The 12,986-nt window shown below is 44.6% G+C and overlaps 1 protein-coding gene across 1 annotated transcript in view; it reads right to left on the minus strand.

Annotated features, from left to right (window-relative positions):
• BACH2 (BTB and CNC homology 1, basic leucine zipper transcription factor 2) overlaps positions 1 to 12,986 on the minus strand; it is a 149,218-nt gene that overhangs the window by 42,936 nt on the left and 93,296 nt on the right. Inside the window, exon 4 of the mRNA XM_009887506.1 lies at positions 5,521 to 5,775. Within this exon, the coding sequence (XP_009885808.1) occupies positions 5,521 to 5,763 (243 nt within the window). The 5' untranslated portion in view covers positions 5,764 to 5,775. The remainder of the gene's footprint in view (positions 1 to 5,520; positions 5,776 to 12,986) is intronic.

The raw sequence follows: 12,986 nt of genomic DNA on the forward strand, positions 1-12,986 counted from the left end.
TCGGAAGAGTAAAAGTGAGAAAAAACTCGTGGCTTGAGATAAAGACAGTTTAATAGGTAAAGCAAAAGCTGCGCACACAAGCAAAGAAAAATGAGGAATTCATTCACTGCTTCCCATCGGCAGGCAGGTGTTCAGCTGTCTCCAGGAAAGGAGGGCTCCATTGCACATTATTTGGGAAGACAAATGCCATAATTCCAAATGTCCCACCCTTTCCTACTTCTTCCCCTAGCTTTATATACTGAGCATGATGTCACATGGTATAGAATAGCCCTTTGGTTAGTTGGGGTCAGCTGTCCCAGCCGTGTCCCCTCCAAACTGATTGTGTACTACCAGTCTACTTGCTGGCGCGGTGGTGTGAAGAGCAGTAAAGGCCTTGAGAGCTTAGCAACAACCCAAATCACCAGCGTGCTATCAACAGTATTTCTCATCCCAAATCCAAAACATAACACTACAGCAGCTGCTAGCAAAAAAGTTAACTCCATCCCAGCTCAAGCCAGAACACACACCCTCTTCCTAAAAAAGATGCTGCTTCCCTTTGCCCCTTGGAAGATTTTTAAATCACAGACAACTCCGTTTAATCCTTTTGGAAGGCAGTGTTTCCAGCAGACAGTTCACTGCGCTAAAAAAAGTCCCCAGTACCCAGTCTTTGAAACAGATTCAAGAAATTTGAAGGTTACAGGTAAAACTAACCAACCCAATTAGAAGCAAGTTGGTTTTATAACAGAAAGGATAGTATCAGACCAGTGCTAGAGAAAGCTTGGTCTACCACTTCAGAAAACCTGTGTTTAACTTGACCAGAGACAAAGGCATTTGGTGTTCTCGTGGCTGGAATAACCAGGTGAAGGTTTTTTCAAAGGTATACCCCAAAATCAAAGAAATGCCAGCAAGTTTGGGAATATAATTTCTAAGCTGTAGGAATTTAATGCAACTGAGGGGTTTTATTTGTTGTTGCTGTTTCTGTCTTTTCACCATATAAGTGCTCCCTCAGCTTTCAGAAAACCAAGTGTATAAGGTGTTTGCACAGATGATGCTCCTCTGTCCAGCGCCCGGCTTTCAGCTTGCCCATACAGACTCGCTGGGTGCTTCCACTAGCAAAGCCAGGCAGGTAATAATAGCGAATAAAAAGCCTATTCGACGAAGCACTGGCTCCTTCTCAAGTAAAGTAGAGTACCACTACAGCATGAATGACTCAATCATCTACTCGAGAGCTATTACTTGCAGCGATGAAGCAATGTTAATTGGATAATGGCCTGCTGCCAGCTAATATTGGCATGACCTACAATACCCCTGGCTGACAGCCGTGTCTCTCTCTCTATCACACCTTTTTTTGTAATCTGGATGGGAAGTGGAAACCATTAAAAAAGCCTCATAAGTGCCATTTAACTTCTTATCATGAATTAAAAGCTTAATTAAGTGCCTTGTTAAAGGAAGGAAGACCAGTTTTCATGATTAAATAAAACAAAACAACAGTTAGGGGTATGGAGTGAATGACTAACTTTACAGCTTTAAACTCAGTTCTTGGAAAATATTAATTTTGCGTTGCATTTAACAGCAGCTGCTAGAGGAAAACTGCACAATTGCTGAAAAATACCCTGGGTGAAAAGCAGGTGAGGTTCTAGCTATTTACCAAAAACTGCAAATGAAGAGAAAAACGTAGAAGTTAAGAGCTAAGAGGGTCCTTTAGTATTAGCTGTAGGCAACTGACACACTCCATTCCTCTAACTCTGCTCTGAAGGCTGATAGTTCACACACCACGGCCGTATCTGAGCCTTTGTTATTAGGTGACTGTTTTTCCAAGTGCTTATCTACACACTAAAATATGTTGCTTTTACAAAAGGTGTAGTACAAAATCAAATTACTGAGGCTAGCACAAAAGACTCTATGGAAGCTCTTCAATCAGCGCAGAATTAGGTCCATACTGAATTAGTTCCATACTGACTTAGTTTAAGTTGATTAGGGAATGGTTTGAACTGAGGCATAAGTCACACTTGAACTGACCTGAAATGACTAACAAAAAGTTTTGCAGTGGTTTAAAACCCTGTAAGTTTAACTAGTCCCAATTCCGTGTGTGCACAATGTCTCCCTACTGAAATGACTGGTGTATCATAAAGACCGCTCTCACTTGTAATTGGATATAAACAAGAAATAATGTAGAAAACATCTGTTCACTGTTTAGCTAGACAACGGTTAACAATGTCTGGATGCCAGATTAACAAAAAGACCCCAACATGCTATGAACTAAAAAAACCCACGGTTTGCAATTTAGACTTCAGAGGCGGATTTATTGCTTTGAATAATCAAAAATAAGTTCTTTTGTTTTGATGTTAAGCTCCCTCACACCAACATTACACGAGCGTATAAGCTTTATATATAAAGCTTTATCCAGCTCCAACATAAAACCTGTAAGAAATAATAATAATAATAATAATAATAATAATAATAATAATAATAATAATAATGCCCTTTCTCAACAATTGCGTACTTTAGCAGTTATTAAACCATGGCAGAATTTAAAATGCAATGCTTGTACGGTTGACTTAACAATAGCTTTGCTAATTTACAAGTGATCGTCACCTTTGGAAAACTTTTGAACTGTGAAGACTATATTTAAAAATTATTTTCAACCTCTGTTTTTCTATAACAACTATATGCCAACATAAATTGTCTCTAAGCCTGAAAAAAGCATTAGCTCAAGACACTACCTTTCAACTTTTGTTTGAAATTTTTCCAGTGGAGGTATAACCCCCTACATGGCAGATTAAGTCATTTTACACAGATACCTTTAGAAATAACTCATGGGCTGCCAGAGGTCTGCAGACCGTGGACTAAAAACAATAGCCTTGGGAAGAGCCATTAGCTCGTGAACTGAAAAAGACCCTGCAAACTTCTTTTAATGCAATATAACTAAGATGCTTTTCCCCCTGCTCTATCAGTTCTTAAAATCCAGGAGTGTTTCAGTTCCTTTCACGGGGAGCTCCGACACTGTTCTCTGTCAGAGGCACTTCCCATACCCAAGGATGGGCACTTACCAAAGCGCTCAGTACTCTGAAGTTGAGCAACACCAGAAGCAGAGACGTGCATCTTAACCAAGGAATAACTTAGAAATAAAAAGCTGCATCAGGCAGACCTCTACCCAAAGTGACTAACGCTTGTGAGAAAATTATAACTGATCACCTCACATATTGAAATAAAGTAGTCACCAAGCAAATTAGATTCAATGGAATTTACCAGCAATTAATTTGCACGTGGAAAATATCTGTACAAGTAGGCATTGGTAACTGTAGGTATCTATTTTAATAGGCTGAGAGTTCTTTTCCAGGATCAGAAAGATAAAGCCCTGGTGCTCTGCAACTAATTGATGCATGTGGCAAAATAACAGTGGTGGTCTTAGGTGAAGTGTGGCAATTTCAGAGTACTGGGAAAAAACCCTAAGAACTAGATTCACTGCTTCTGCAAAACCATGGACTTCACTGGACCTTAAGAGACACCAGTGGAACCCTAAGTCACTAAAACTTTTTATCTTTCATTGAGATATGCTCTAAAAAGTAAAACCCCAATACTTCATTTATCCAAAGGAGATTCACTTAAATAGAAATCATTTATGGTTGGACTGGAGGAATTTTGTTAACGTAATACCTCATAAAACACACAGAAAGACAAACCTTTGTGTTTTAAATCTTTAGTGTTTGTTTGAGCATAGGACTGGGTCATGGAGTGCAGATACAGCATGATCCCTCCACCACCCTGCGGCTCAGCACCTTATCGCTGCTGTGATTAGAAATCTGCTAATTTCCAATCTACTTTTACTAAAAGCCAATGGAAACCAATCAATGCTTGTGTCAACGCTTTCTTAGTATTAAAGAGAAACTCCTCCTCTCAGCTGTTTCATCTCCTCTGCCTACACAGTACTGCAGCATGCTGCAGTTATCATGTCAGCAGGATGAACCTGCCATGGTCTTGTCTTGTCCTCCCTTAGGCCAGGCTCTTTCTTCTGAACATCTCAGTCACTCTTGCATGAGCTTATTTGAATTTCAATCATTTTTGTTCATCTAACTGGACCTGAATCGTACATGGAGAACTCACCAAAGCTTTGCAGAAGAGTGCTGATACTGCCCTGTCTCTTCCTACCTGCGCACCCCTGGGCATGTTTTGTCACCTCTCTGTTCCCACCCTTGCTTTGTGGTGCGAAAGCTATGCAAGACTGACTGAGACTCGATTCTTCCACTGGAAATTATTAGTGGACACTGTAGAATCATAGTGTGCATCCTAGCGCGTCCTCTGCAATATCTCTAAACTCCTATGCAAAATGTCTGGGTCGAAATTTCTTCATGAGTAATATTCAGTGTCAAGACTCATGAAGTCACACCCGGTGACCTACTTCTTCTAATGCCCTCCAACTTCTGCTGTGACAACATCATGACGCCACTGAAGTCTCTGGAGGGCTAAACCAGAGGGGAAAAAACAGTGTATGACACTTTGGGACCTGTCATCATTTAAAAACAGACGGTGCTTCATGGGCGTTAAGCAAATGATGGTGAAAAACCCTCTGCATGCCAGGGTACCTTCCCACAGAGTGACTGCAGTCCCATGCCCTGGAGACATGGCTGCTCCTCTTGTACCGCCTGTCCCAGCCGGAGAAGCCGGGCAGGCAGTGCCGAGGCGGTGGGTGACGGCAGCCCTGGCCAGCAGGCACACATCTTCCCTCTGTGGGCAGCAAAGCCACTGGCGCGCCCTACGGTAGCTGTGCTGTCACGGCCGTACGTCTGTGAGGAAATTACAGTGGGGGTGGAAGCCAGCCAGTGAGATTTTGTGGTAAAATAAAGTAAACTTTCCAGTGAGGTAGGTATTTTTTACATCCCTTGGCTTCCTGCTGTGGGAGCCATGCCGCATGAGAAAAACCCTGCTTTTTGAGAGACTGTGTTCATGGTTTCTTGGTGGAAAACACGCGTCCCAAAGCAGTTAAATCCCAAACTCATCTTGAGGGGAGGTGAGAGGAAGCAAGGCTCAGTGAGGTGCAGGACAGAGGAAGGAGGAGGACGAGGGTACAAGCTGCTAGAGAGGGGTGGACAGCAATGAGACTCCCAACAACATGACGGCTCAAATTATTTTTCAGCAATAACCTGCCATCTAGCAGCCACATTACCCCTTTCAAATTTCCTGTCTGGAAGAGCAGAAGAATATCAGGGTCCTGATAACACCCTGAATGAAGCTATGGTAATTAAACGTTTGGGTACAACTCCCTTGGTAGCGGTGAGAAAGGTGAGCTGAAGCATCTTAAAGCTTTGCTGCTGCACCCATTAGGAGTTACCGCCAGCGAGGAAGGTTGGTGTGAACATGTCCATCCTTCAGCGATTCGCAAACCACCCAAACACAAAAACCACACCGAGAGCTGTGCCGGGGCAGGCACTGACACCCGTGTCACACTCCCCTTGGCCACCTTAGTGGATCACGGAGGTCTTCCTCACCGCGTGGGATGGAGGGGGCTTATGTTTAAGGCAGGGGCACGGTGACATACTGTACCTCTTCCGGCAGGCTGACCACCAGGTCATTTTCCGTCTGCCCTACCAAGGCCTGCAAGAAGTACTCGCTGCAGGCAGCCAGCACAGCCCGGTGGGCGCGGAACTCCTTCCCCTCCACGATCAGCGTCACGTCACAGAGAATGTCCTGCTTCCGCTGGTCATTTAAGCAGAGGAGAATATTGGTACAGTGCACCGTTGACTCATACACATACATGGGGGAGTCAGTCTTCTCATCCACAGACATGCCGTTCACACCCTGCAGGGAAGAAGGGAGGAAGAAAACAGAAACAAGGCGGTGAGGAGCAACGCAGACGCCGGGCGAACGTGGTGCGGCAGGATGCTGCCCAATTTCTGGGTACCCTATGACCATGGCCAAACAGCCCATTAACTCTTAAATCCCAGTAAGTTGTTTGGGAAAGGTATGGGGAAGGGCGGTCATTACCACTGGCTTTCACTGTGCTGTGCTTTGATTACCTAACCCCCCATAACTTCCCCCTCAAAACCAAAATAGAGTTGAGATGGACTGTAAAGTGCTTTCCTTCAACCACCTACTATGCATCTACAATTTTTGATTTAGTAGAGGCAGTGACATGGAGACGTGGGAAATTTTAGAAGATTTTAGCAAAAAAAAGCAAGAGTGACTGTTGGGTCTTCTAATAGTGAAAAAACAGCTTTGTGCTTGCTTCTGTTATTTTCAGATTAGGGGAAAAAACCCTCAAAACCCCAGCCTATTCTCCAGCAGGCAGGCAGCATTGCGTGTTTACACTGAAGACCTCGGCTCAAGTGAAAGGTAACGTGGAAGTGTACCCGATGAAGACAAGCCGCTAACTACAGCCACCTCATTCCTCAATCAGAATTAGAGTGATTTTAAGCCTTAAGGGGGAGAGAAAGATGACATTTAGCGGCTTCAGAAGGCTTCATTTCCAGGTATGGCTAAAGCAACATGCCTTCACCAGTGTTTTAATGCAGTTTACGGAAAAAAAAAAAAAGCAGTTTCTGATTTCCAGACCCACAGACCCAAGAAAATCCTCCAACACGTGTGAAGGTCCAGCCCCCAGCAGCGCAGCATGTGGGTGCTGGGATCACTCCTGCCTGCAGATAAGCCTCCCTCTTCTGACAGCAGAGCGGAGGTTGGAAGGATGCAAGACACCCATTACAACTGTCTGAGCTAGGAAGTTCCTTGCCTGCTGTTCTGTGATTTCTGCAACTGGCATCGCCTTTGAATACGGGGATCGGACTTGCGGTGGTGGTGGTGGTGGTGGGAGGTCAGCTTCCTCCAACACCCAACACTGCATGACTCCCCTTTGCACTCGGACACATTGAAGTAATCCTTCTATTACCCAAAACTTTCTGCCCAGCACCAGACTGAATCCTCCTTGTATTATTTTTGCATTTCAGTTTCTCTGAGTAGAAAACTGTAAAAGCCTGTCCTGTGTCTAAACACACTATGTACTCCAAAACCAAATGAACACGCTTGTTTTAAGGCTTACAAGGGGAAAAGGATTATTTGTATGTATTCTCTCTGCTCCTGAAAAGGAAAGTTGTGGAAACACAGAAACTTCAAGTATTTTAAGCAATTATTTTTCCAAACAAGAACCGCCTTCTGACAGATAAGAATTAGCAGCATACAGGGCTAAGGGCAACGGACGGGGGTATTTTGGTATAATATTGCTGCACTGCAAATATCTGACCACTGTAGTGTGGTGGGTTAACCCTGGCTGGACACCAGGTACCCACCAAAGCTGCTCTCCTCAGCTGGGCAAAGGGAGAAAAATATTATGAAAGGCTCGTGGGTTGAGATAAGGACAGGGAGATCATTCACCAATTACCATCTGGGGAAATCAGTTTAATTTATTACCAACCAAATCAGAGTAGGATAATGAGAAATAAAACCGTATCTTAAAAACACCCTCCTCCTACCCCTGCTTTCTTCCTGAGCTCAACTTCACTTCTGATTTTCTCTACCTCCTCCCCCTGAGCAGAGCAGGGGGATGGGGAATGGGGGTTGTGGTCAGTTCATCACAGGTTGTCTCTGCTGCTCCTTCCTCCTCAGGCGGAGGACTCCTCATACTCTTCCCCTCTGCTCCATTGTGGGGTCCCTCCCATGGGAGACAGTCCTCCACAAACTTCTCCAACGTGAGTCCTTCCCACAGGCTGCAGTTCATGAACTGCTCCCACGTGGGTCCCTTCCACAGGGTGCAGCCCTTCAGGAACAGACTGCTCCAGTGTGGGTCCCCCATGGAGTCACAAGTCCTGCCAGAAAACCCGCTCCAGAGTGGGTTCCTCTCTCCAAGGGGCCACAGGTCCTGCCAGGAGCCTGCTCCAGCGCAGGCTTCTCACAGGGTCACAGCCTCCTTCGGGCATCCACCTGATCTGGTGTGGGGTCTTCCACGGGTTGCAGGTGGATATCTACTCTGCTGTTAACCTCCATGGGCTGCAGGGGGACATCCAGCCTTACCACGGTCTTTACCACAGGTTGCAGGGGAATCTCTGGTGCCTGGAGCACCTCCTCCCCTCCTTCTTCACTGACTTTGGTGTCTGCAGAGTTGTTTCACAAAGTCTCACTTCTCTCTCCGTTGCACAGTTGTCCCCCCTGCTCCCCTTCTTAAATATGTTATCCCAGAGGTGCTACCACTGTCGCTGATGGGCTCAGCTTTGGCCAGCGGCGGGTCCATCTTGGAGCCAGCTGGCATTGGCTCTACTGGACGTGGGGGAAGCTTCTAGCAGCTTCTCACAGAATCCACCCCTGTAGCCCCATGGCTACCAAAACCTTGCCACACAAACCCAATACATGTAGAAAATGAAGCTAAATTCCTCCTTTGCTACTTCTTAACGTGGATCTTTGCAGCATTTTCCTTTGCTAGGAAAGCAATGACTTCAAACTATTCCTCTAGCCTTGCATTCAAACCAGGGTGCTGTTTTCCTACAGTGTCATTCGTAAGACACTAATAATCTAGACAAAAGTGGACTTAAGAGGACCTGCTTACTACTTGTACAAGTAAGTACTTCTGAGTATTTACTAGACTTCTCAAAAATAACTCCGTCTTCCCACCTTTATAAGAGTATTTTTAAGGTAGTGGCTATGTTGACTTTTTCTACAAAATAGGTGGTTTTGCCAACATTACAAAACTATAATATTACTGGAATTCTTAATGGGATGCTTATGGCTTCTCTTTTACTGGTATTTCAGTATTTACTGCTGACTCATGCTATGCTTCTGAGTACCCAGATGAAATGCCTACATGAACAGAAAAAACCCAGCCAACCAACCAACCCAGTATCCATTAGCCTTTCACTTACTTCATATCTAGAGAGAAGATACAAATCTGTTTTTTGATCTGCGCTCAGGTAAGGGAGGGAGACACTGTGGGTTTTTTAATGTTACCAGTTGGATTTCTTAATCATGAGAAAATTCATTCTTTTTTTTTCTCATAAATCGAGACTAACGAGAAGAATTGACAGCAATCATTTTATTAGCACTACGGTAAGGTAAAAGAGAAAATGATACTTAGACTCATCCCACTCATATCTTTCTGTGTAACTCTGATGCTAATGATAGCGTTATAATGATGTTCTAAGTGGTCACTCTTGCGTGCTGTGAAACGCAAGAGTTTACAAGAACAATCTAGTGGGAAAACCTGAGAGTTGCAAATGACAATGCAAAGGGGAAAGCATTCAGTTTTTTTCTTTTTTTTCCAGACATATCTTATGCCTGTAATGTCTCAGATGATGAATAAATGTACAAGAAACCTGAAACCTGGCAGGTAATGAACAGAACATCAATTATATTTTCAGTGCCTTTTTCTTTAAAAAACAAAAAACACTGTTTGCCTGAAATTGCAATCCTTTTTTACAGTAATAGTGCAATTTGTGTGAATCAAACCCTGAATTACTTGGTTACTAATTAGTAATTTCCGACTTTTTAACTACAGCTCTCATCAAGTGTATTTTTTTAAAAAATTTGTTGCATGCCCTGTGAAGTGCTGAAAATACCACGGTGTATTTCCCTGCTGGCAAGCGAGCCTGCCTTCTATGCTAGGAAACCTGACCGATGCGGTACTGAGATGCTGGGGCTGTAAATCCCACCCTCCGCTCCAGCAGATCCCTAGCTACGCTCTCGGAAAGGACCTCCACCCAGCTGCTTATACCGCCATGCCTTCCCAACGCTACTGTTGTGACTCCAGCGGCTTCCCAAAAGCGTATCCCCGCCGTGCCCCTTCCCGCAGCCGCTGAGAGCCCGTGTGGATGCCCTGGCTGGTGGCTGCAATCTCAGCCCAACACAGACTTCCCCTGGCCGTGCCCTTGACCTCTCCAGGAAGCACCCCGAGCCCTGCATTGCGCACAGGGAAGACGGGGCTGGGCTATGGCTCAGGACCACCTATTTATCAGCTTTTAATGTTTCAACACAAATGATTTATGGTCTTCCCTTTTCCACGATCTGCCGTCAACCGAATGACCTCCAGGCACGAGGTGCTTCCTCTCGAAGAGGGCTTCATCCCGCAGGACAGGAGCAAGATGCTGAAACCCTGCACTGGGAAGTACATTGTTCATTTTCACGGGGAAAGGGTTTAGAGTGCAAAGAGAAAAGGTCACTGTGGGGCTTTGGAATGTAGTAGCAAGAAAATTAGCAGAATTCAACTTTTTTTTTTTCCCCTCAGAAGAGAGAAGCAGCGAACGGGTATTAACTGTGAACTCTGAGGCAAGCTGTGCTGGAAGTCTTTTATACAGTGTTAATTCAAACCGCATAATTTTTTTTTCAGTATTATGCTGAGTTTGCAGAACCTTCTTCATGGAAATCATTGTTACACACTTGGTATTTCTTCAAACTGAAGAGAGAATGTCTTAGCAAGCCTTTCTCTGGCTCAAAAGAACATGCTGGCATTTGTTTGCATATAGGTCACCACACTGCCAGAAAAAGCCTCTCTGAAACAAAAGTTTCCAGAAACTGGCACGAACTGTTTATTGTGGGCAAGGAAAGCACCACTGAAACCTCGCCAAAAAAAGTTGCTGGTAAAGGCCAGCAACTGCAGTGAAGGGAACTGGAACATTGCTTACACGGTCCTTCCACAGCAACGGGTGGGAGATCCCATCGAGCCCTTCTGCATAGGCAGCATGGAGGAAGCACACGAAACCCCAGGAGACCAAAAAAACTGCTCATGGAACATCCGAACCACTTTGATTTGCAGCACATCGTCTCTACTGGCTGGCGCTCGCCCAAAACTCTCCAGGAACTCATGAACAAACCGCCTAAGCTGCTACCAAAAATACATTACCTATCACAAAAAAACCAGCTCCTGCCTCACAAGACTAGAGGGCAGACAATATGGTGTCTGTTTTTAAAGGGAAACATTAAGGGAGAGAAAATCTTATCATGGCAGACCAGAAAGTCCTGCACCAGAACTGGGTTAATTACGTGAAAAGGTAAAACTCGATCGTGGCAGAGCTACAGAGCACTTAACCAGGCAAATTATCATCGTGACAAAGCAGCATGGCTTCTGCAAGGGGTAGTCATGCCTCTGATGGGCTCTATTAGAATTCCTGAAGTGTGTCAAATTAGCAGTGAGGAACACTGGTATGTGTAATTAGTGTTGACTTTCAGAAATCCTTTGACAAAGCCTTTACAAAAGGCTGCTAGAGAAGCTCAGTTGTCATAAGGTGAGAAGTTGCATCAGACTGGAAATCACTTAGGCTAAATTGCATTCAACAGAGAAGGGATGCAGGGGCAATTTTCAGCAGGTGAACAGTGAAATTCCTTATGAGTTATCTGATGATCCTCCATTGATTAGTGACCTAGAAGTCCACAGATCATGACAGGGAGACTGAAATTGATAAAACTAGTTCAAATGTCAAAGGTAATAGGGATTGTTGGGAATATCAGAGAGACTTAATATAAATTAGACACTAATAAGGCGACACACTAAATCCTGAGCCCTCTATTACACACAAGTGGCGATTAGATGAAAAAATGTAATTTTATAGAATGGTTGAGGTTGGAGGGGAAGTCTAGATATTGACTAGTCTAACCTCCTTGCTCAAAGCAGGATGAGCTGGAGACGGTTGCTTGGGACCATGTCCAATTGGGTTTTCGTGAGACCCTACAACCTCTCTAGGCAACCTGCTGCAGTTTGACGACCGCCACAGTAAAACAGGAACTCATTGACCTGGAACCTCAATTCCAATTTGGAGCCTTTCATGAAAAAGACAGACTGGAGACCGACAGACTGTCATCACCTACAGACAGATTTTAGAGAGAGAGAAATATTTTAATAAGGAGCTATATTCTCTCGTTACTTCTGGTGTAGTACACTGTTGTGCAGTGTCTGCATCTGATTACTGATGTTGAAACAGGGAGAAAAGAAATCCTCAGGAGAACAACAAAAAATATTATTGGCAAGGAAAGAGAAAAAGCCCTCCTCAACATGTACGATCAATTCAGTAAGTATTATACAAATAATACAAAATAAAAAGGCCAAAGCAGCACTGCTATTTATTGTTTTTAGTGTTGCAAATAGGAGAGGACACCCAAGTAACAGAAGCGAGGCAAAGGCAGAATTTGTAAAAAGAAGAGCTTGACCATAGAAATGAACTGGACTCCATACTCACAGGAAGATGCTTGTTTTGTTCTTCCTGAGAGATTTTACAGTCACTGCAATAAACCATATTTACAACTGACCACTGCTGCATGTTACTGGGCAAAGAACTCCTCAGATTTGTAAAAAGATTAGTCACTCACAATAAAAATATCCAGGGCCACATTACTCAGGGTACAAGTTCACATGCTGCAGCACACTGGCCAACAAGAAAAATGCCTGTGCAGAGGAATGTGCCTGCGTTACCCATTTTTCCTGACCTACTAACCACTGTCTCAGAAGCAAATTATTTGATGGATGTCAACACAGATGAAACACCAAATCTGTCACCTCCACACGTGTCTCCTAGACCCCTCGCCCCCTCTGCCCCCAGCCCCAGGAGGCACTGATGGGCACGCTGCCCTGCGCTCCCCTCTCTTGAAGAGCCACCAAAGATGCATGGGACCAAGCTGTTGAGGGCAAACAGTAGAAAACACCCGTCCAAAGACTACATGTGGTGGGCGTTACTGACACCAGGGGCTCCCGCTCCCACTGGCTCCAGCAGAGTGGTGGGTTTGGGACATGAGAAACCATCAGATGTCAAGCCCAACTCATAAAAGGTGCACAGACTGCAGTGGAAGTACCCTTGTAGCCTCTCCATGGCAAAACACCAGCGAGGAGAGGGATGGAGAAAAAAAGGGACCTAAAGGCACCGCCTTATCCGATGAAGCAAAAGCTTGCTTATATCCCGGGAAGTGTAAGCAGGGCACCAGATCTACACAAGCACACAGAGGACTCCCAACAACTTCACGGTAAAGGCCTGAAAAGGTTCATCGCTATCTCCTCATTATGCCCATAATGCTACATTTTAGTATGGAAGCCAACAGATGACAACACC

The sequence above is a fragment of the Charadrius vociferus genome, unplaced genomic scaffold, assembly GCF_000708025.1.
Source record: "Charadrius vociferus isolate BGI_N301 unplaced genomic scaffold, ASM70802v2 scaffold185, whole genome shotgun sequence".
Lineage (NCBI taxonomy): Eukaryota > Metazoa > Chordata > Aves > Charadriiformes > Charadriidae > Charadrius > Charadrius vociferus.